The sequence below is a fragment of the Microtus pennsylvanicus genome, chromosome 20 (genome assembly GCF_037038515.1).
Source record: "Microtus pennsylvanicus isolate mMicPen1 chromosome 20, mMicPen1.hap1, whole genome shotgun sequence".
NCBI lineage: Eukaryota > Metazoa > Chordata > Mammalia > Rodentia > Cricetidae > Microtus > Microtus pennsylvanicus.
In genome coordinates, this window is record NC_134598.1 from 34000698 (window position 1) to 34025711 (window position 25014).

Genomic DNA, 25014 nt, shown 5'->3' on the forward strand with positions numbered 1-25014 from the left:
CCAAAGTCCCACTAAAGGTGATGGGCAACGTGCTGGGATGGGCCTGAACTGCTGTGGTCAGAATTATGGACTTGGTGCTCCCTGTTCACCCTAAAAGTCCTCCAGTCAAGGTTGCCACTCTCCCCTGGGCTTTGGCTTCCGTAGAGGCCAGGCCAACCCCTTCTAAGCCCGTCCCCTGGGCTGGGCATAGTGCCTGAGAGACCGTCGGACCCACCCCCTGCGTCCTGAGCGCGCTCTCCAGCGGATCTCGCCTAGGGAGAGCCAGAGGTCTATTCAGGGAGGTTGTGGCGCCTCCCGGGTCGCTCCGGTTCAGCCCGCACCACCTGGACCATCCCATCCTTCCGGGTTCAGGGCAGGGAGGCAGCATTTGGCTCGCACCCAGCCGGGTCCCTCCGGCCTCCGCCCTCCTCTCGGCTCCGCCGCGGCCGCGGTTTGCATCCCCGCGGGGCGCCCCCGGAGCGCGCCCGCTGCCCACACCCTCTTCACCGAGTCCGGGCCGAGGCTCCCACACGCCGCACCTCTCCGGAGCGTGGCGGGCTGACTGGGCATGCTCCGGAGCCCGGCCCCGTGCCGTGGGAGCCGAGCGCATGCACTCGCCGGGCCAGGGGCTCGCCGTCCAGGGGCGCGGCGCTCAGGCGGCCGCTCTTGCAGACGCGCTGGCCAGCCTGCGCCGGACGCGAGCCAGGATGGCCTCTCTCACCGCCTACGGTACGGCTGGCGGGCGGGCCGGCGGGGCGTGGGACCGAACCGACACCCCGGGAAACTTCGGGTTCGAGTATGTCTGCGGGGCTGCCAGGCAGGGAGCCAAACCCTTAGGCTCAGGGACCCACTTCCGCGGCAAAGGGAGGCTGCTTGGGAACCAGGAGGCGGGCACCTGCCAGTTGAGCCCCTGGGGACCCCAGAAGGCTCACATTGGGGAGCTTCGGGGCTCCAGAAAAATTCCACTCTCAGTGGAGTTCTCACAAGGGACGCGGGGTGTCAGATTCTGCTTAGGGTTTGAGCCTTGAACTTGAGGGACATGCGTTTGCTCTGAGGCTGTCTTGTCCCTGTCTGACCTTGGGCAAGTTATTTAAACTTTTCTGCTCCAGCACGTCTCCATCTGTAAAAGTGAGGCGAGAACATCCCTGACAGATGCCGTGGAGTTAAAATAATATGCACGGATTTTTTTTTGATGCAAAAGGGAAATTAGATTGAGGCAAATAAAAGTTCTGAGGCAATCCAAGGTGTGATTCCCTCACCCCGTTTCTCGATTAAAGAGTATGTATCTGAGTACTTAGACGTCTACAGACATGTGAGGGCATGGCTCAGTGCTAAAAGCAGTCTCAGTGAAGGCTTGAGATCCTGCGAGCAATCCTAGCAGGGCAGTTTCGTTCAACATTCCTGCTTGTGTGGGGAAGAAAAGCCATTCTCCCCAGTCCTTTATCAGGAAGGCTGCTGAGCGTGGGTTTATCGGAAGCAAGCTTGCAGGCTGCCCGCCCGCCCTTCCCCTGCGTGCAGTCAGCTGTGATAACATCTAGATTTTTGAGTTTCAAGGAGAAGGTTGTGAGCAGTCTTGGGGGTGTTTTGCAGGGACCCTTGGAAGTCGGCGATGCTGGGAGGCAATGGGTGCTCCTGGTTGTTGAGGTTTTGGTCCCCAGGCCTGTGATGTCTGTCCCCTGATCTTTTCCCCAAGGTTAAAGGGGGGAGGTCTCTCTCTCTCTCTCTCTCTGATGATTTGGGTATCTCACGGCATTTGATATTGATCCTTGGGAACCACTAACTCACCGTGACTACATCATAAAGGACATACAGAGTGGCCTGTGCTTTACTTTTCATTCAAAGCAATTTTTTTCCTTTTTATTCTGGAATGTGATTGTTCATATTCCTTACCCATCTGACATACAACTTCTTCTTTCCTGTGTTCCTATGTGGGGGAGAATTCAATATCCTGAAGGTGTTTTAGGCATATTCACTTGCCAAAATCTCACTAAATTTGCTCCTTTTCCTATCAAAGGGTCTAACTTCTGATTTTTTTTTAAGTCACTGTAGATGCTGCCCTCAGGATACCTTCAGGAATAGGTTTACATAATAACCAGTTTTATAAGTTTCTAAAAACTTGAGAGATTCACTGGGCACCCAGGTGGGAAAACGAAGTCATAATAAGTGAAATTACTGTGAAAAGCAAGCATATTCAGTAATCAGAGGAAATGGGGGCTGATTAATTTGGGGGTACTTAAGAATCGCACGGGTTCTTTACGCACTTAAAGGCAAGTAAACTGATTTAAATACAGTATCAGTTAGAATTTGCGTTATTTTAAATATTCTCCTTCTTTCCCTCTTCCTAACATGTGCATACAGTTGGCTACCAAGTCCACGTTAAGGCTTAGGTTCGTGGTGACATGACTTCAGGTGTCTCTCTGGTGGATTAGTCCGCCAGAGTTTTCAGCTTACGGAAGCACCTAAAGAGAAACAGATCGGAGCACATGCAGTATGTTCTCTGCTTGTGGAATGGTCTGAAGATCATTATCTGACATGTTTGGTGGGGCTTCGGAGCCTTCTACACACATCGTTTTCCAGACACTCGAACTGCTTGTAAAAATGCTCCGTTTCAGTTCTACTTTGAATAGGGGTTTAGGTAGTATTGACAGAGAATGGTTGGAAGCAATTATATTTGCCTACAGTGCAGAAAATCTAACTTTTATATTCATTTGATTGATCTAATAAATGCCTCAATCCTACTGTTAGCACTGGGGCTACCCAGAGAATGAACAGTTTACACGGTAGATCGCATGTTTTAGGTTAGCGAGGTCTGGCTTCTGTACCCAGAGGATGAAGAGCTATACTGTAGAGCTCGGGTGTTGTGTTAGAGAGATCTACCTTATGTATGCATTTTAGCTGCAGCAGACGCCAGTCACCTTTGTTCCCTTTCAGTATGCCTTTTCCCATACAGGATTAGAACATGCTCTTTCTATATTTTAAGATGAATTTTTCTTTTAGGCCACTGTCTAAACTCAAATGTGAGGAATGTGAGGGGAGGGGGTAGTATGAAATTGTGACAAGCTCTTTGATAAGCATCTGTTCCCTGAACAGGGTGATTTGTAAGACTTGGTTGTTAAAGCTTCAACCCTTTATACTCACTATCGAAATTCCTTTTCTTGTCCTTTAAATAGTTAGGCTCCTAACCACTTTTAGTTCGTTACATAACAATATGTACAAGGCTAAGGATGGGTGACAGGCCTGTCTTGGAGAGAAATGGCTGGCCATGCAGTAGAAAGCAAGGAGCCACGTCCCTGTCTGATCCAGGAAGAGCCTTGTCTTTGGACCTGCAGGGATGGCCTTGAGTGGCAATCTGGGATCTCAAGGATGCTCAGTAAGGAACTCAGAGAGGTGACATAGTGGCTATTTCATGCAGGGAAGGCCTCTCTGGGGAGATGCTCCTACAGAGACCCAAGTGGTTAGGAGAGAAGGAGCAGGGTGTTCCACTGTATGTGTGTGTGTGTCTGGGGCGGGGGTGGGTGAGATGGCTGCTAAAATATCCTAAGTGTAAAAAGACCCCATGGCAGAAATGAGTGGTCACATTCAAGGCTGGTCAGAAGGCAGTGTGGCTAGAGCAGAGAGACCAAGCAGAAGACAGGAAGATCACACAGTCATAGCTGGCTGTGTTGTGACCGCGCATCCTTGCTTTTCCTAAATTCCTTGTTTTCTGACTCTTTGGTGTAAGTCGGTGTTCATCTAGGGTTTGACCTTGACCTTTTATGACTCCACTCTCAGTTACGTAGATAGGCTTGGGTATATACTTATCAAGGGCTCCAGGGGCAGACTTTGTCTCTTAGTGAGAGGCCTGACTTGGGGGAACGAAGTCTCCTGGTGTTAAGTAGAATGTGAGGTGTTGCCTGGACACAAAGATTAATAATACTGCTTGATGTGAGCTACCCCAGCAGTTCATCATGAAAGACCATTCCGGAAACTAGTCCCGTGCTAACCCCATTCATTTGAAGAGATAGTGGCACAGACAGGCCAAGGAACTGGCTCAGCCTCTGTTGGTGAAGGAGCCCACATGCCGATGTAGGGAGTTTGGCTCTAAAGCCTGGAAGTGAATGGGCGTCCTTAGGATGAGCAGGAAAGATGAAGCCACATATGTGTTCGTAGGAGCGTGGGTACTCCTTGCCGGAAGGCTGGCTGGAGCCACGGCTAGAAGGCAGTGGCGATCCAGGCCAGTACTTCTGATTGGAAGAGGGCACAGGTGGACTGCTGTGGGAGGCACTCAGTGCAGTGTGCGAATCAAGGGAGCCTTGAACAAGGAGCCCAGGTTGTCATTTCTCCTTCTTGACTTCATTTTCTTTCAAGTGTCTCCACATAGACATCGGCTCAGAGCTTCTTTGATGCAGGAGCTGTGTGTGCCTCTCAGCTGTCTGCTAGACTTTTCTCCTTGCACGCCCCTTGACCGATGACAACTCAGTGTGTACACAACCCAGAATTCCAGTCTCCAGGGGATGGCTCCAACTGCGGGACTCAAACCATGTTCAGGCTCTAGCTTGAGCCCAGGGCAGCCCAGGATGAAGGAAATGGCACCGTTTCTCTCCCGAATGGCGGGTTTATTTTACTTTGACTCGTAGCTTGAAGGTGTAGTCCTTTGTGACTGGGAAGTCATCGTGACTGGAGATTAGAACAGCCAGTCACATCACAGCCTCAGTCAGGAAGCCGAGAGACACGAACACTGGTTCTCAGCTAGCATGTCGGACATGTGTCTGGGACCTCATCTCATGGTATGGCCACTTACATCTGGGGAGCATCTTCCTGTCTCCTATCATCTAATCTAGAAAAGCCTCCAAGGTCATTCTAGCTCCTGTCAAATTGGCAGTCAAGATTCATCAATGTAGTCCACAGAGTCCCCAATCCATGCATGCCCAAACATGGCATGTTTGCATATAATCTGCATGTGTCCCCCTGTGTTCTTTAAGTCATTTCTGTACCTGTGATAATACCTAACCAATGAGATTACTACGGAAGTGGTTGTGTTGCTTAGACAGTGATAACAAGTGTTGTGGAATATTAATGTAAGACGTATTACATTCGTTTATGCGGCGGAATATTTGCTTAACGATGCGAAGAGGTGTTGCATTTGTTTGATTCAATACAGTTAACCCAGGTTCAGGAGGCTGAGTCAGCAAACAGCGGTCAGGAAGCGGTAGGGAGGAACCGTGTGTAGCTAGGGTTCTTAAGTGGGGGCTGAGCAGCAGAAGGACGTCTGGTTTCTGGGGGAGACGCGATCTAGAATAGCAAGGTTAGCTGCTCGCTATTCAACTCTCTGAGAGAGCAGAATTCCACCTCAGCCTTAGAATACAGAGTTCTGCTGAGTGACAGAGATCTGGATAAAGTTGCCTTTAGCAGCTGTGATGGAGCTGGAGCCTGAGGGGACAGAATTCCCGCCTGACTGTGACCGATACGGCCAGTCCTGGTAGCTGCTGAGTTGCAATTGGAGATTAGGACAGCCGTTGCTTAGGGGGCAGCTACTGAATGTAATGAAAAGTAACAAGTACGCACCCAATGTGTTTAAAAAAAAAAGATATTTTCTGTGCTCAGCTGACTCCTTGGATGCAGAACCTGCAGACATGGAAGACTGACTGTTCTTTGTGTTAGCTATTAACCGCCAACTGCTTCTTCCAGCCAAGAAACTCACCCACCAAGTCCTGTGGGTTCTTGTACTTAAGACATTCCACCTCGGTTTATCCCTCTCCCTTACCCCGACCAGCGCCATTACTCAGATGAACACAGCAACAGCATCTCAGCTGCTGGTCCAGCGTGCATACCTCATTCTGGGATTTTTCTGCCTGAAACTCTTTCCTGGCTCCCCTCTGCCGAGGAGAGGGATCTAGCCTGCCCACCCTTCTTGTCCTTGGTTATGTCTTACACTTTAGGGGAGTAGGTGATGAGTGCTTTTGGGGGTTTCCTGGGTGCATTCGCTGAAACACAGCTCCACCTTCCTCATCCGGGTCTCGTGTCTTCTGAAATCTCCATGTCACTTGTTCCCTCGTCCAGGACGTCTTAGGGTAAAGCTAAAGACAGATTTCCCTAGTAGCTTCCTGCTTCGTACTGCACCCAGTGCATTGTAAGAGCTCAGAGAGTCCAAGCTCCATGCCTTCCATCTTTGCGTTCCAGGTGCCCAGCACTGTGCCTGGTGTGTGGTCAGCCCTTGACTGCCTGCCTGCCTGCCTGGAGGACTGAGTGGACGCTAGAGTGGGCTATAGCAGAGAGCCCTCCAATGGTCCATCCTCCACTCCCAAGCTGTTGTCTTCCCTTTAGAGATGTCACCTCTGTGTACCCAAGGCTAGCCCTGACACCCTGGGCTCAGATGGTCCTCTCTTTCCAGCTGCCTGAGTAGCTAGGATGGCAGGTGTGCCTGACTGTCCCCAACTTTATTCATACTTTAAATCTTTTATTTTTATTCTTTGACCACTTTATAAATGTATATCGTGAATTTTAGTCCTTTCTGCCCCTTTGCTCTGTCTCATCCCCGCTCCTTCTGCTGAAACTTTTATCCTATTTCTCAGCCAGTCCCTTCATGCTTGCGTGATGCATGGGTGCATGAGTGCATGTGTGCGTGTGTGTGTGTCCATCCCAGAACTTGGAGTTGTCTGCATGCACAACGGTCGGAATTTCCTGGAGCACGGGCAGCGTATCAGCAGCTACACCATTAACGACAGTATTGCCCAAATCATCGAGATTCCATCTTCCTATTGAAATGTGCAAACAAAACAGCCTTAAGCTTCCAAAATGCAGTGACATCCTGAAGAGGAAAAAAAAAAAAGACAAGCATTCTTGCTACAGTGAAATGAGACCCATGCTAGGAGTCATGTTTCACTACAGACGACACTGGGGAGCTCTTTGAGGACTTCTCCTGCATGCAGCCATCACCACCTGGCATGCTTGCTGTTATGCAAGACAGACCATCGTGGGCAACACTGATTAGGAGCCTTTGACTAAGGAGTTTCTGCAAAGTTTCTTCTTTGACCTTCGGCCTTTCACATTGTGTAAGTTTCTTCTTGGGGTAAAAGGAAGTTGAAATTTTATTTTGATTCTATGAAGAGTCATTTTACTTCTCTCATGTAAACATTATATATGTACTTTTCAATAAAAGTGTCTTAGTATATTCCATACTAACATCCCAACAGCAGACATTTGTTTCTAACAGGTTCTTCAGGGTGGAAAGTCCAAGATTAAGGTGCTGGCAGATCCCGTGTCTAGTAACGGACACTTCCTGGCTTGCAGATAGTTGCCTCCTCATTGTGGTTGGCTTGTGCCCTCCTAGGTGTGTGCTCATAGGGAGAACAATATATTTGTTTTCTTTGTGTCCACCGATATCACCGTGAGGGTCCTACATTCTAAAGCCAGTTCTTTCCTAAAGAGCCTATACCATATACCAGTGCCTTGGGGGTTACAGCTTCAACATGTGCTAATGAAAATCTCGGGACACAAACACCCAACTTGTAACAGACAATGCTGTGGATTTTTCTATGAGAATGTAGACTAGACAGATGCTCCACCTTTGGCTCCCAAGGAAAGTTCTAGAAGAAAGAATTCAGTCTACCCTCTGTGAAGGCTTACTATGCATTCAGTGTTGTGGTTTCTGGAAGTCCAAATACAACCTGCCTGTTTAATGAATCTTTCATTGTAATAGTAAGGCTCAGGTCTTTATTCTCTGGTGAAAATGAACTTGGAATGTGTGATTTTTTTTTCAGTGTGGAACTGAGTGGGTTTAATGACAAAAGAGTTCTCTAATTAAGGTTCACGAAAGGGCTTCCGTTAGGGGGCTGTTGCTAGAGGGGATCCAAGAGAAGTGGCAGAGATAATGAGTGTCAGGCACGGTCCTTAAAATGCATGAACGGTGATTAAGGTGTTTGAAAGCTTTCTGGAGCCGTTTGGCAGACATTCGTTGCGCCTTGTGTCCGCTAGGCAGAGCCAGGCACTGTGCACCCAGCTGCCTGAGGGTTGTCTTTGCTCTTTGGGAATGTGGGTTTTCCTCAGGACAGGGAGAGGATGGTGAGGGTGGGTACTCCAGTCCTCCTGCAACCCGGGCTGACTTCCAGAAGGCGGTAAAGATCGTTTGGAGCCATGAAAGCCAGGGCGTCCCCGGAGCAGAGTGGAGCAGGCGCACGTGACATGCTGTTTGCCTTTGTCAGAGCATTAAGAGGTCCGCTTTTGTATGGAGGCAGGCGCGCTACACTCTGATGGATCTGTCAGCGTCTCAGAGAGGACTCCCCGCACATCTGTGTGTCTGGCGCTGCTCGGTGCCTGCTGCTCACCGTCAGGCAGAGGTGACTATCACAATACAGAGAGGAAATAAAGAAGATATTAGAAATGTTTCTGTACTGCAAATGGGACATCACAGGACAGCATTCTTGTGGTTTATGGCAGTTTGAGCTGCGTGCCTCAAAACCCATCCCAGAGGTGATGCTGGTCTAACTTGCCATTTGCCTGGTGGTGTGAGGGCCCCACCACAGCTCCTGTTTGATGCAATTTTCCTCAGCTGCTTTCTCCACAGATGGATGGCAAGGTGAAATGTGTCCTATGCTCATCTTGTGATCATTTTCGTTGGAGCGTAAACCAGGGATCTGGGCATCTTATTGGAAGGGTGTTACACTTCAGCTAAAAGGTCTCCTTTTAAAAAAGGGTCTCCCCGCCTCAGAGCAGATCTTTCTGAGGAACAACTGCTTGGGCAGCACCTTAGCTGTCTTCTCTCTCCCCACGGCCTCAGGCTATCTGTGCGCTGCGGTCTGACATTTCCTTGGGTTTTGTCCTTCCTGTCACTTTGTGCTTCTCCCAGCTCCCTGCACAAGCTAGATCACAGAGACCCTTAAACATATCTTTGGTTGGTTCCCAAGCCTTTGGAATATTGCCTCCAAATGCTGAAGTTATGCTGTGGAGAGATGCCTCTTGTTTTAATGAGGTGGCAAGTCCCATGGGTATCTTGTTGAAATGGAGATCTTGATTTGTAGTTCTTGGGTGCGTGTGCACATGTGCACGCGCGCGTGCGCACACACACACACACACACACACACACACACACACACACACACACACAGAGTCACCAATCTTTCCTTGCTCCATTGTCCAAAAAGAATACACATGATATCACAGATTAAAGTTGGAAAATATAACCTTTGGGGATGTTGATTTGTCTTGTAATTGTTGAGATTTACTGTATGATCTAATGTATCATCAAGTCTTGTGAAAGTTTACTACAGGCTTACTAGTTAAAAATGCGAAGGGGCCGATAAGATGTCTCAGCGGGTGAAGGAGCTTTCCACCACGCCTGCTGACCTGAGTTCTGTCTCAGGAACTGGCTCCCACGAGCTGTTCTCTGACCGTCATACGTGTGCTATGACATGTGTGCACACCAGACACACACACACACAAAATGCAATAAAAGAGATTAAGAATGTGCGTTCTCTCTCAGGAGTGAGGACTAAACAGATTATTCATGTTACTTAACTTTTCTGTGTTTGTGAAGCCAGAGGTCAATGCTGGGCGTCTTTCTTTGCTTGCTCTCAACCTTTATTTTTGAAACAGGGCCTCTCACAGAACCTGAAGCTAGGTTAGGCTAGGCTGGTGGTCAGTGGGTTTCAGGGATCCACTTGTCTTTGCAAGCCTGCCCTCCAAATGCTGGGGTCACAAGAGCATGCCTCCGTGCCTGGCTTTTCTTAGGGTTCAGTGATCCAGACTCAGGTTGTCATGTTTACCCAGCAGGCACTCCACCTGCTGAGTCATCTCCCTAGACCTCTGCTAAGGCTGAAAAAATGTCTTGTTAGCATAGGTTAACCGTGCATGATAAAGAGTTTCATGCATATGCATAATGCATTTTGATCATCCTGACCCCCACCACCCTCTGTCGTCCTCCCAGTCCTAGGATCATCTTCCTTCCTGTCTTCGTGTGTGTGTGTGTGTGTGTGTGTGTGTGTGTGTGTGTGTGTGTGCACTAAATTCTTACTTGTCCAACCAGTCATTAAATCTTTGTTAAACTCTCCTCCCATCTGATGCTGAATTTGCCAACTTTGTGGTGCCATATAGCAATAGATTAATTTCCATTTTGTCATACGTTTTGTAGTTACTGTGAATGCACAGCGGTGAGCTTTTCATATCTTCCCAGAGAATTGAACCCCGAGATGTCTGTGGCCATTACTGATTCTCTGGTGGCCTGTTCCTCTACAGGCGACCCATACCGTGGGTTAATTTGGGATAATATTTACTTGCTCTCTGTTACGATTTCAGCTCGGAGTCCATACCCGTTTCTATCTGTCACTTCCATGTTCCTTGCATCGTATTTTAGACGTTTCTTTCATAAACAATGTTTGCTTTTGTAAATCGATCTCACGATGTTTTGAACGGCAGCACCAAGGCGTTCGCATGTACGTGGTCACTAATAGGCACTGGCGTTCTCCTAGCTTCTCACTTCTTACTGCCTTTTCTTCTACGCAATTTTCTTATTCCCTTTTGCTAATTTTAACTTTTTATTACATCTGGTCTCTCATCCTCTACCCCACCTCTACTCCTGAGCCCGTTGAAGGGTTCTGGAAATTTGTGGTTTTCCATTGCTTTTTATAATTGCTCTTGTGCCTTTACTTAAAAGCTCTTCCTTCCTTCCTTCCTTCCTTCCTTCCTTCCTTCCTTCCTTCCTTCCTTCCTTCCCTTCCTTCCCTTCCTTCCTTCCTTCCTTCCTTCCTTCCTTCCTTCCTTCCTTCCTTCCTTCCTACCTTCCTTCCTTCCTTCCTTCCTTCCTTCCTTCCTTCCATTCTTTTTTCTTCAAGATAGGGTTTCTCTGTGTAACAGACCTAGCTGTCCTGGAACTCGCTCTGTAGACCAGGCTGACCTCGAACTCACAGAGATCCGCCTGCCTCTGCCTCCCGAGTGCCCGGATTACAGGTGTGCTTCACCACAGCCAGGCTTACTTAAACTTTCTTGATGTTAGGTGTTCTCATCATATTTTTTAAGTTGTTCTAGATTTACTGTGTTAACTCTTCCTTGAGTAATACTTTGGCTTTTGAGCACCGGCCTTCTTGCATATTTTTATTGCTTAGTACTTTAAGTTTTTTAAACCTCTCAGATCAGACTAATCATTATTCTATAGTCATAATTTTTGTTCCGCATCCCTTACACGTACCAGATTTTTGTGGAAGGACTTGTCACGTCCAGTTCTCTCTTTCTCTCCCTCGATCAGATGAAAGGTGAGCTTGCGTGACGTCTGATTTTGTTGTTGTTGTGCTAGTCAGATCTTGTTGTTTGAGGCAAAAGTGCTAATTTGCTCCCATTTCCAGCCTACAGACAGATTCTGTTACCCAGAGCCCCCTTGCTTAGAACAACAGATAAATGACTTTCAGAGGCACAGTGCGGATCAGGGACAACTTCACAGATACAGCTTGCTTGCATAATCTGCTCTTCTTCTGCGTTTGTCTCCGTTATCAATTACTTTTCTTTTTTTTTCTGTATAAAAATAGCCAACAGTTTATTTTTTTCCCTCTTAAATCTTTTCGCAAAGAACTTCAACTAGGATATTGACTGTTTGGGGTATGGACCATCTATCTTTGCTGGTATTTTTTCCAGTCTATCAGACTGGTTTTAATTATTTTTTCTGGTGTGAGTCATGACCCCTTTGTGGGGTTGAAATGACCACAGATAATTTTTCCATTCTCTCAGACTGGCTTTAATTATCTTTCTAGTGTGGGTCATGACCCTAAGGCTATCAGAAAACATAGATATTTACATTATGATTCATAACAGTAGCAAACTCACAGTTATGAAGTGGCAATGAAATAAATTTATGGTGGGGGGGTCACCACAACATGAGGAACTGTATTAAAGGGTCGCAGCATTGGGAAGGTTGAGAACCACTGGGCCGACTCTTCTACCTTCTCTTTCTCTTACTTTTTGTGCCGAATTGACACTCCAGATTTGTCCCACCACGATATCCACCCTCTGGATTTCTTTGTAAAAAGTTATGAACTATAACTTTTGCATAAGCGGGGAAGAGAAGTTTATAATTAAATGCAGGGTCGCGAGATGAACCCCGCGGGACCACGACCCAGGCCCAGTAACAAAGCGTATTTGACGAGACCTAGCCATGCCCCCTACACCCTTTCAGGATTAAGCTCTCTTTCCCCACCACTGTGCTCACTTGAGTGGAAGTTATTTTTATTATTTTTGCATGCAGGTTCACTGTCCATGTATGACTCCATGAGCCATGTGATTTAGTTCTGTTTTTACTCAGGTGTTTTTGATTGTGTATTAGCGCGTGTGTATTCATGTGTGTCTGCATGTATTGCAGCTGCATGTCAAGGCCAGAGGACACCTCTTGAGTTGTTTATTTTTTGGGGGGACCGTGCCAGGCAGGTTAGGCTGGCTAACCAGCGAGCCCCAGGGCCTGTCTGTCTCCAACTTTCTGTGTGTCTCTCAGTGGGGTTGCACAGAATATCACCATGCTGGGAGCTTTGCTTTTTTTTATTATGGGTTCTGTGGAATCCAACTTAGCTCCTCATACTTGAAAGGCGCTTTACCGCCTGCAGTGTCATCCCAGCCCGTCCTTCGAGCTTTCGGGAACAGAACCACCACGCGTATTGTTTATTTTCATGTATTCAGCAGCATGTGGACGAGGCTAACCCATGACACTTTAGGGGCCTTTCAGCCACTCGTTTTCTTGTCTAGCTAACATCCTAATGTCATGATGTTTTATAGATATGCTTAGTCTTTTGAAAATATCGAAAAGGGACAATAGTTAACGCCAAGCAAGTGTTTCACGCTGCTAGATGTGGCTATAGAAAGACTCTGTTATTAGCTGATTTAATGCTCACACAGTAGGTCAAGTGCCTTTGTTATCCCCCACCTTTTCTACAAAGGAAAAGAGACCTATAGAGAAATAACACGCCAAAGCATCAGAGTGAGGTGTCATATCTGTCTGTCTGTCTATCTATCTATCATCTATCTATCATCTGTCTATCTATCTATCTATCTATCTATCTATCTATCTATCTATCTATCAATCATCTATTTATCAATCATCTATTATCCATCTTTCTATTATTCATCCATCTATATTTCTATCATCTATCTAATTATCTATCATCTATCTATTATCCATCTTTCTATCTATTATCCATCCATCCATCCGTCTCTCTCTCTTTCTATCATCTGTCTATCTACTTATCCATCTATCTATCTATCTATCTATCTATCTATCATCTATCTATCCTGATTCCAGGATCTACAGACTTCATTCAGTTTCAACTTTTTCCACTGGTTACATGCTATTTCTATTTCCTTGAAATTGCTTCCTCGAGGACAAAATCAATATTAAGACTCTCCTGAAAAGTCTGTTTTAAGCGCCATACTTAAGTTTTTGACGGCTGTTTTCTGTTTGAAGCCCGTAGGAGTGTGCACCTTTCTCCACACGGTGTCCTTGTGTCACGAATTGCCACGCTTCTTCGAACGCTAGCTGCCCGACATACCATTGAGAGCGGGGTGTTTCTGCCTTCCCGGTCCATTCACAGCTTTCCTTCCCAGGCATGCGCTTCTAGTTCAAGCCTCCTGCTTTTTTAGTGACTCCGAGTTTTCAGTATGCTTTTCTCCTTCGTGTCTGTTCTCTGTTCCCATTCACAGCCCCCTTTCACTAATAGATGTTTGCTCTCGGTCTGTGTTGTGTGCATTTTCGATGCCTTGCTCCCTTATAGATCTCCTTCCCGGACTCTTCTGAGGACAGGCGGCTAGTGAAGGTTTTGGAGAGAATCTGGAATGACACCTTTAGGGCAGGTAGACGCGCTGGCTACGCTTTAGGACTGACTTTGGTTGAGCCAGCAGATTCCACACCCGCGGCCTTGTGTACCAGGTGTACATTTTCCGTGGCGGATGCAAATCTTAGGAGCTGTACCTCAGCTCCCGGTGCCTCAGGTCAGCCGGAGAAGCTGCCCTGTTCAGGTGGAGACAATAATACTGCAAGGCGTTGAACAGCTTGAACAAGTTAAAGAACTCCGTGGAGCCTAATGCCCACGAATGCCCACGAGCCAGCGGGTGCGTACGAGAGCACCTGTGTCGTCACAGACGCAGAACTGGCTTTATTCTTTTTCTCCGTCACCAGCTTGCGTCGTGGTCATGGCAACCGTGAAGCTAACCTTCTTGTCCTATCTCTTGACAGACAAGGACGTGAGCAGTGCGAGCTATAACCTGTCGTCAGCAACAACGGGCAGCTACTACAGCTGTGTCAGCCAGATCACCATAGGTGAGCGATTGCCGCGAGGATTATATAACACGGGTAAACCTGGGTGGTTTAGGAAGAAAATGTTCCTGCGTGAGATTGCTGGCGGGCTCGCTTCCTGGGGCGCCCTCTTGTGGATGCTTGCTGCCATTGAAAGGAGTTAGAAAAACTAGTCTGTGGTCTTTTCCTGCTTTAATAAGTTTCGAACGTTTATTTGATTTACCCCTGCGGTGGTGGCGCACGCCTTTAATCCCAGAACTAAGGAGGCAGAGACAGGTGGATCTCTATGAGTTAGAGACCAGCCTGGTCTACACAGAGAGAGTTCCAGGACAGGCTTCAAAGTTACAGAGAAACCCTGTCTCGAAACCAAAACGAGACATTTGCTTTAGCACGTTGATTGGTGTGTCCCACAACGAAGGTCCGTTCCAATACCTTTGGAGTATTAATAAATATTCTTTTAGAAAGAAACCTTCTGTAACTGCAAAAAGGAAACTAATATCATGAAATACTACCTGGATTTTTTTTCCCCACCGATTCTTGGAGTAAAGGTGTGTCCTTTCTGGTCTGACGATCATGGGAAGCAGGTATCAGTGCCGTACTAAAAACCCAAAGCCAGACTCTCTGTTAGGTTCTGGGCGAAAGAGACCCAGAAGGACATAATGTTCTCCACCTCCTCGGATGGCCTTAGGCACCGATTCAGATTTCTGCTTTCAGCCGGCTGTAAGGTGTTCTGTGGTCTGAGGAATCCTGTGTGTACTAGCCACCCTGTCCCTTCCTTCTAAGAAATGCCATCTCCACCCCCTGCAGCCTGTGGCATTGGGAACTTGATGTCCGCAGATGGGGCACGCCGCTCTCTTCCCTGCCTGCCTCAAAGCCCACGGAACCCACAGTCTGTGGGCAGAGCTCAGTGTGTGCCCCGAACTCTCTCCTACTTTCTTTCCTTCTCGAGCTTCAGTGCATTTATTGTGCCCTAAAGGGGAAGACTAACCTCCTTTATTTTTCTGTTTGCTGAGGCTGCCCTCTCCACTTCTTTCAAAATGTTGAGTCTAGACTCCCAGGCAGCGACTTAAAAAAAAAAATAGTCGTAATCGTGACTTGTGTTTGTTTTGTATCTGTCAGCCACTGCTGGCTTCCCATTCTCACCATTTTACCCGGCAGGAACTCTGTGAGAAGGTACCAGCGTTCCTCCACCATACAGATTAGGAGACTTGATTTCTTTTGATCCTTTATCCAGTTATTAATATACCCAGGGTTTCCGTACAAGTCTGTCAGACTTGAAGGCCTGTGCCCTGAGACGCTAGGCTGTGGCTTTCTAACTGCCCCGCTGGGGAGCTGTATAAGATAACGATGAACCTATAAAGTGGATTTCAGTTCTTTGGATTATGAAGTTGCATGAGTGTATTTGGACATAAAACCAAACGTAGACACCTTCTGCTATAAACAGGCACACAAATCACATTGCATTTAAAGATGCTATAAAAGCAAAATAGCCCCCGCCCCCCTGGTGAGTTGAATAAGGTGTGGCCTGTGACTTTGCTGGGCTGCAATCGTTGCTTGCCAGTAGTTGCATGCTAACATGCTAGGAGTTGCATGCCAACATGCTGGTAGTCACACTACGAAGACCTTTGACCCCCGCACCGTACTCCTGTGTGTTTTATAAAGGGCTTGTCCTTTTGTCACCTGTCTAATCTACTTGAGAATCTGTGACTGCTCACTGGCAAGAGGTCCCTGGATCTTTATTTGCCCCTCGCCTCTCATGAAGTCTGTGGACCGGCATCACTTCGTTCAGACGCCAAAGCAGAGACAAACACTAAAATGAAAAGGAAGAACTTGGTGCAGAATACGGATTCTTTTTTTTTTTTTTTTTACCGATTTCCTTTCAAATGAAGGATAACAACAATAAAAATATCTTTTGGAGCTCACCCTTCAGGGCTAGTTTGAAACTATGAGATACTTAGAATGTTTCAGAAATATTTGCCAACCAGCAGGAGGCCACAGAGGGAGGGCCTGAAGTCACAGAGCTGGAGGTTGAATGGCCCGCACGGACGAGAGAGGATCAGATAGAGTGAGCTTGCTGTGTGGGAGAATCTCGTGTCCTGGGCCAGTTACTGGCTGTGAGTGAGCTTGCTGTGTGGGAGAATCTCGTGTCCTGGGCCAGTTACTGGCTGTGAGTGAGCTTGCTGTGTGGGAGAATCTCGTGTCCTGGGCCAGTTACTGGCTGTGACTAGTCTTGACATGAGACAGTAGTAAGCCAAGGGCGTAGGGTCAAGAGGCACATCCGGAGAGAGAGGGATAGGATGGTGTGTGAGAGGGCCCTGACTGAGTCTGAGGGTGGACAAGTGCGCTCTGGGGTGCTGAGTCGGGGTGACAGTGAATCTAGCCATTGTCAGAGATACGGGGGGGGGGGGGAGTAGGAAAAGGATACACCAGATGCAGGTACATGCGCTGGGTACAGCCATTGGAGTTTGCATGTGAGGTGTGCATGCAACCCCTTAGAACCCCTTGTAGGGAATTGGAATTGTAGGCAGAGTGGCCAGAGGCTGGATCTCCAGGCACTGTCTTCAGAGAGAGAGACTGGCTGAGCCTTTGGGGTTGTCTGCAATCATGAGAGCACATGAACCTACTGGAGCAGAAGTGTCAGGAAGAATCCAAGCCCAGGAAAACCACTCTTGCAAAACCCTTAAACATGTCTTGACTCTTGGCCAACTCCATATTTTTTTATATACTAATTAATTTATTTTTTAGTATGTATACAGTGTTCTGTCCGCTTGTCTGCCTACAGGCCAGAAGAGGGCACCAGATCTCATTGCAAGTGGTTGTGAGCCACTGTGTGGTTGCTGGGAATTGAACTCTGGACCTCTGGAGGAGCAGTCAGTGCTCTTAACCTCTGAGCCATCTCCCCAGCCCCATATTTTATGGTAGTTCTCACCCACGTATTAAACGTGTATGAACCCCCCAGGTGATGAACACCAGCGTGCTCCCCAAGAACTGTAGATAGCCCCGGGTGTGCTTCCTGTGCTTTTTCTTCACAGTTTTGACTCTGGCAAGGGATGATGTTGATGCTGAACTTTTGTTTTGTTTTCTTTATTCTTACTTTTGCACGTTGGACGTAAAGAGAACCGAGAGCTGCCTGTGGCCACCTTTCCCTCGGCAGCACTGATGAGGCAGGAGGAAGCATGGGCCGGCCCCTGGTGTGACAATCCTGCTACTTGCCTCTTGGATGCCAGCTGCTCTTTTGGTTGGCTCCCTTCCCCCCAAAATACTTTGACCTCATTGCTGCGTCTGAATTTAGAGTGTCCCATTTACATTTGATCATAATTACGTGACTCTTATTATAGCTCATTTGTATCAATGAAACGGATTAAAATATTTGCTAGTGGACTTCATTTCTGGAGCAGACGTTAGAAAAACCCTCAGTCATGTAGAGCAGTTTCTTTTCAACATTAAAAATTGCTAAATATTCGCGATGATGTCGTATAAGAACTGGTAAAACCTGAAATTTTAGGGTTCAGGGTTATTTAGAAACCTTATGTTCGAAATTTGTTTTTGAAGGAATAAAATATTATATACATAGAGTTATGTTGAATACATAGTTATAGTTATGGTAAATTTGACAGTATGTGTTTTAGGTAGATATTTATTGTATACAATGTAATATTTGGTATATACAAGATATACAATATAATAATATACATATAATCAGATGATAATTAAGAAAGTTAGCATAGCTATTGGCTCCTAGTTTCCCTTAATTCTGTGTATGGTGTGTGAGGCTAATAGTGCCTCTTCTAGCAAATTTGCAGTGTATAATACAATGTCATTAGCTCTAGACCCTCTGTAGTGGGTTTATCTTTAATAACTAAAACGTGGTGGTCTTTGATCTGCATCTCCCCATTTCTTCCTCCTGTTTCCCTGAACTACATCTTACTCCCTGTTTCTGAGTAGCTGGCATTGTTTGACTTTTCTTCCTTAGAAAGTGGCAGCGTCTCTTTGTTAGAAGGTTCAACAGTGGCCCCTTGTTTATATTTATAAATCTTCCCATTCTTAAATTAAGGGACCCTTCTAGAGCCCTAAACACATTTTTACTGTGTGCTCTGTTCTTGGTAAAGAAGGACTTGAGAAGGTGGAAGGGAAAGAAAGAGATTTGTATGCATGTTTTCAGGGCTGACCATTTGGTACTGAATCACGGATTGGTGTGTGCTTCCCTGGGGAAGGCTGTTTCTCCTTCAGCGTTCCTTTGTGGTTCTTTGTCGAGGGTTGAGGTCTTGTGAGCCATTTTTCAAGTTTCCGGCCAGACATGTTTACACGACTCTTTCCACTAACGCTCAAGAGTCTGATGTCTCAAGACACACCTGGTTTTCCTCGAGCCTGGCAAAGCCCCGACCCTCTGACCGTCGCCATTGGGCTGAAGAGATTCCCAGTCTCTCTGTCGTAGTCCTTCTCCGACATCTTGTCAGTGAGAGACAGTGGATTAGTTACTGTTCTGTTGCTGTGATACAAAGCATCATGACAAAGGCAACGTAGAGAAGGAAGTGTCTAATTGGTCTCATGGTTCGAGAGCAGTGGTTCTCAGCCTTCCTAACGCTGTGACCCCTTAATACAGCTCCTCATGCTGCAGTGACCCCCAACCTTAAAATTAGGTTGTTGTGATTTCCTAACTGTAACTTTACTACTGTTCGGAATCATAATGGAAGTATTTGATGTGCTGCTTAACTGATATGCGACCCCTAAAGGGGTCGTGACCCACAGGTTGAGAACTCCTTTTCTAGAGGGCTAAGGGTCCGTCACGGCAGAGAGGCATGATGGCGGGAGTGGGCCACCAAGAGCACACATCCTCAACCTCAGGCGCCCAGCAGAAAACATGAGCTGGAGGTGAGGAAAGACTATAGACCCTCAAGGTGCACTCCTGGAGTGTACTTCCTCCAGCGAGGCTCCATCTCCCAAAAGTTCCACAGCTTCCCAAACAGAGTCACCCACTGGGGAACAAATATCCAAATATCTGAGCCTGGCAGGGAGAGGGGATGACGACATCTTTATGCAAACCACCACAGAGTTAGTGGGTAGCTGCAGGTTCCTTTTCCTCGTGTCTTTGTGGCCGTGTCTCTGCACTTCTTTTCCTCGTGTCTCTGTGGCTGTGTCTCTGTGCTCCTTTTCCTCGTGTATTTGTGGCCGTGTCTCTGTGCTTCTTTTCCTCGTGTCTCCGTGGCCGTGTCTCTGCACTTCTTTTCCTCGTGTCTCTGTGGCTGTGTTTCTGTGCTTCTTTCTCTTTACTGACGCCAGTGCTTGGATCCTTTAATGACCTTCACATGGCCTTTGTTCTGCGCCTTTCTCCCTGCTGCCCTGTGGTGGGGCAATGGAGAGAATAGACAGTGTCAGCCCTGAACCAAGTGGCTAGGAACTTAGGAACTTGGAGGAGGGAAGTGAGAACAAAAGTCCTGTAGAGAGAGAAAGGAATTTTGAAGACATAGGACACAGCCTCCGTTTCAAGGGAGCCTTCGCTCACAGTGAGGAATAGGGCCTGGCTGTAAAGTGTGGATAGGGACAGGGTGGTGGGAGTCTATGTCTGAGTGGTGTCTAGCTTGGTGTCGAATGGAGCAAATAGACGGTCAGTCTGTGCAGCTTCCCTTCCAGCCCCTTTTGTCTTGCCGGGACTCTCGATCTGTCCTTCCCACACCAGGGCTTTCTTCCCTCACACTTCCGGTCCCTGTACACTAGCACCTTTCACTAGGCATCACCTCACCATGCTAATACAGTCCGGGGAAACCAGTGACCAAGAGGAAGTGATGGTTCTGACGTCTTCACTAACATCAGCGCAATCATGACAATTCCCGCTTTACGGACTTTTAATTACCTTGTTTTGCTTTGCCTTCCAGATAAAATCTAGCCTCAGTACCGTGGCATATCTTATTTTAACCCGTCCTTTTCATTGTGTGTTTTCTTCAGACGGCATACACATTACCTTCCCATGGTTTCCGATGCAAAAGCCTGCGGAAGCCAGGCGGGCACAGCGGATGGGTGACGGAAGCTGGGGTGAGGTGTTAGGGCGTGTGGGGACTGTGGCAGATTGAGCTCAGTCTCCACGTACAGGAGGTGGAACTTGCGCTGCTCTTCCTGACAACTGCCACGTGGTGAGATGGTGCAGCCTTGTTTAATATTCATGAGAAGATCAAGAGGTTTTTTTTTTTTAATGAGAAGTCAGAAAGTGGCTCTTTTGAGTGAGAACGCTTTAGATTTTAGTCACTTTGAATTTTACTTCAAATTTTACCAACTTGACACAAGCTAGAGTCATCAGAGGAAGGAGCCTCAGTGAGGAAACGCCTCCTCGAGATCCAGCTGTAAGCGCTTTCTCGATTGGTGATGGATGGGAGAGGATGCAGCCCATGGTGGGTGGACCTGGGTTCTATAAAAAAGCAGGCTGAGCAAGCCATGGGAACAAGCCAGTAAGCAGCTCCCCTCCATGGCCTCTGCATCAGCTCCTGTCTCCAGGATCCTGTCCTATGTGAGTTCCTGTCCTGAATTCCTTCAGTGATGAACAGCAATGCTGAAGTCTAAGCCAAATAAACCCTTTCCTGCCCAACTTGCCTTTTGGTCATGGTGTTTCATCACAGCATAGAAACTCTGACTAAGACAGGTGGAATAAACAAATATTTCCACATAACATATTTCTCCCACTGGTTTCTAGATGCCATCTCTGTCTGGAAAGGCTGTGTTCAATGTCACCTTCTTCTCCTTCCTCCTCCTCTTCTTCTTCTTCTTCTTCTTCTTCTTCTTCTTCTTCTTCTTCTTCTTCTTCTTCTTCTTCTTCTTCTTCTTCTTCTTCTCCTCCTCCTCCTCCTCCTCCTTCTCTTCCTCCTCCTCTTCTTCTCCTTCCTCTTCTTCCTCCTCCTCCTCCTCCTCTTCTTCTCCTCCTCCTCCTCCTCCTCCTCCTCCTCCTCCTCCTCTTCTCCTTCCTCTTCTTCTTCTTTTTTTTTCCAAGGCAGGGTTTCTCTGTATCTTTAGAGCCTGTCCTGGAACTAGCTCTTGTAGACCAGGCTGGCCTCAAAGTCACAGAGATCCTCCTGTCTCTGCCTCCTGAGTGCTGGGATTAAAGGTGTGCACCTCATCTTTCTTTATGGCCTCACTTCCCCTACATGAATGCCTCTCTCCCCTGAACTCCCAAGGGGAAGTTTTTGTTCTACCATTGATGTTTATTTCATCTTGTTTGTATTGTGGTTAGTTATTGTTTTGGATTCAGACACCCCTGGACTTTCATTCTGCCTTTGGTGCTTGTGGGCTGCTTAATCTAGGGAAAACTGCTCGCTATTCTCGATGTCCACAAAGCTGAAATAGTTCCTAGTGCCCTTTATGCTTGCTGTATGGGTTAGAGACTGGCTATGTAAAGTGTCTAGCATATAGATGACCTTCCACGGAGGCTGGAAGGATGGCTCAGCAGTTAAGAGTGTTTGCAGCTCTTCCTGAGGATGCAGGTTGATTCCCAGCACCTATGTTTGGTGGCTCACAATCGCTCGTAACTCCAATTGCTTGGAATTAGACATGATTGTTGTGCCTTTGTGGACTACAGGGGCATGCACACACACACACACACACACACACACACACACCAAAAACCCTTCATGATCACAAATTTTATCTGCTTTGTTATGGTACATAGAAGGCAAAGACTGAGCACGGAATACACGGTATGTGTTTAATGTGATAAGATGCACACAGTTCATCAAGTGTGACAACAGCTGTCTGTTTATCGTGAGCACGCATCATTTCAAATGGCGGTTGAGTGGACTCACAACTTAAGACCTTTGAGAAATGCTAAAAGCAACAGTGTATAAGGGTTTCGACCGTGGTTGCTGACCTGATCTGTCTATCTCAACAGGCTATGACGTGGCTGGACCTGTTGCAATTGGACTCACCCACTGGAAAAACCCCTATGTGCAAGGCAGACCCACCCTCCCGTCAGATCTGCCCCTCTTCCTCTCCAAAGATGCGGGCATCCCTGTGTATCACCAGTCCTTCTCTCACAAAGCTGACCTGGCCACACCCCTGTCTTGTCCAGCCTCGCTGTCCATCACCCCAGTGCCTTCCTACAGCAGCAGCAGCCAGGAAACCCTGAGCCAGGACACCACAGGTAGGAGTGATGGCCTCTTTGGAGGGCTTGGCTTATCGAAGGTTCTGGGATGCATTTCTCTGCTGAGCACACCGCTCCTTTGCCTCTGCGTGTGTGATGCTCTGGACCCGTGTGGTGTCTCCATGTTCCCTGCGTTTAATCATTTAGCTGGACCGGAAGGGAGGTTGTGCTTGGAGATGAGGGACTGAAGTGTTATTCCATTTGGTAACACCTTTTCTAGGAATCGGCTTCGGGTCGGGGTTCTAAGAACAGCGTGTGGCTTTTTGCTGTTTAATTTCTTTTCGAATAACTTAGAGTCAGTCACTTTACCCCACCAAGACCCCTGTGTCTGGGCTCTTGAAAACCTTTGTGCATGGGTGAAATCTGGCCAGCCAGCTTCCTGCTTTTGAATGGCCAAAGAATTAGGAACAGTTGTTTATTGGTTTTAAACCTATAAAGTCCCACCAGCCATGACTGCCAAAACATGAGATGACCAAGGACAGTTGACATGCTAAAGTTGATGGGGGAAAGACCATGAGGCCTCAGCACTATACTAAAGACTCGAGGCAACTAAGGAGTGCTGAGAGGAGACATAGTCACCCCCAGGGAAGAGCACACCAACTGGTCACCCAGTATCAAGTGGTCAGTCCTGAAAACATGCATACAAGTATGCAAGTAGCTTTATAAAATATATTATATATACATATAAATATATTTTATATATATCATATATATACAAATACATATCTGCATATAGCAACAATTATTGAACAAAGAAGTCATAAGTTTGAAAGAGAGTATGGAGATACATGGGAGTGTTTGGAGGGAGGAGAGGGAAAGGAGAAATGCTGTGATTATATTATAATTTCAAAAAAGTAGTATTTTTTACATCGTAAGAGGTTGGGAAGTTTAATAATAATGTTTTATGACTCATGAAAATTATATAAAATTTGACTTTTAGTTTCTTCTATCTGGTGTTGTTGGATACAGGCAAACTTTTATTTTTGCACACTCTATGGTAATTTTTACAAAATGATGCAGAATCAAGAATCTGTAACAAATTTTATAGCCCAGAATACCTAATATATTTACTCTCTGGTCCCTTTTCAGAAACGTTTTGCTGACCAATGATCTATGTGATCTTGGGAAGCCATAGCATAAACAGCCAAGGCAAAAAAATTTTATGACCTGCCTCATTTGAAGTCAGCTGCAGAAAGTTCCGCCTATACAAAGATGGTACACTTGCTGTCCTTACTTCTGAAGTCTGAGGTGGAGATTTAATTGATGTAAAAATCTATGGTGCTGTATTTTCTTCTGTAGCCACAGCCCTTAGAGATAAGGTCCCCAAGTCCAATATTTAAGCCCTGTTCAGGAAATAAATGAAATAAATCTTTGCGCAATGGGGGTCTTTGGCCAGATCAGCAACAGCTCACAGATGCTGCCACCTAGAGACAAGGTGCTGACATTGCAAAAGTTCCAGGTGGTCAAAGACATCAAATCAAATGCCACTTGATAAACCTGGGGACCCCTTGGCCCTACCCCAAGGCCTGCATACACAGTTCAGAGTGATCCTCAGTGACCTGCGTGCTACAGACTGCGCTTCCTGGGGTTTTGCTTGCTCGCCTTCCTCACATACCATGAAACTATCCCCCCAAAGTCTTTGATGAAATTGCTCAGTTGAAATCTATAGAGTGTTAAGGACCACTTGCGTGGATGTAGCCTTCTTTCTGATCATCCTCACTGAATGTCACTTTTGTAGAGAAATCTGTGTCTAAAGCTAAAAAAATTCTGGGAGTTTGGTTTTTAAATTAATTAATTAACTAATTTGTGTGTGTGTGTACCTGAGTGTGTGCATATGCACTGTGTGCTAGCAGGTGCCGGCGGAGGCCAAGGAGGTAAGATCCCCCAGAAATAGAGTTAGAAGACAGTTGTTGGCGACAGCACGGATGCTGAGAATTGAATGCCGGTCCTCTCCAAGGGCAGTCAGTGCTCTCCACTGCTGAGCCATTCCTCCAGCCTCAGGGGTTTGAGTTTATTGTGAAGAAAAATGACCGTGCTTGCCCTAGTTCAATAATAGTTGAAGGAATCGCATGCCTTTTGTGGCCACAGTAAGGAAGGTTGTGGCATTTTTCTGCACAGAGGAGAAGGAAACAGAAGCTGTCAGGCGAATATTTTACATCCCCCATCAGCTGGCCCTTCCCAGAGAGCGGTGTGTGCAGAAGCAATCTGATTTGGGGAAGGAGGTTGCTATTTTTAACGAACAGGTTTTCAAAAAAAAAAAAAAAAACAAAGCAAAACAAATGCCTATAATTCTCTTCATTTCAGGGCTTCCCCCTCAACATGGTAATGAATTTACCCTGCCCATTATCCCCGTGATCTTTCAGTGTGTGTCGTTTCTGTCAGCCTGAACCACACCCCAGGCTGCACGTGGGCCTTTTCTTCTTCACTTATACCAGCTTTGGTACCCTGGGTATTTTGATGTGAGCAATGGCTAACTTTTGGGATCGCTGTATCAGCTGTGGGATAATGGATGTGTCTCTGTCTTGTTCCCAGTCTGTGTCGGTTGTAACAAGTAAAACTATCTCTTGGCATCGCCAGGTGTCCCCTCAGAGAGTAAAGTCATCTCAGTTGAGATCGATCAACTTACACTAAGTGGCCTTGCTCTCTAAATTGCTACCTGGTAAAAGGGATTCTG

The 25014-nt window shown here is 46.8% G+C and overlaps 1 protein-coding gene across 2 annotated transcripts in view; it reads left to right on the forward strand.

The window, feature by feature from the left end:
• Nucleotides 1-293: 293 nt before the first annotated feature.
• Nucleotides 294-25014, forward strand: part of Ano4 (anoctamin 4) — a 324827-nt gene continuing 300106 nt past the window's right edge. For both annotated transcript variants that reach the window (XM_075954168.1, XM_075954169.1), the window contains exons 1-3: nt 294-708; nt 14159-14242; nt 22089-22340. In XM_075954168.1, coding sequence (XP_075810283.1) covers nt 588-708; nt 14159-14242; nt 22089-22340 — 457 coding nt within the window. In that variant the 5' untranslated portion in view covers nt 294-587. The remainder of the gene's footprint in view (nt 709-14158; nt 14243-22088; nt 22341-25014) is intronic.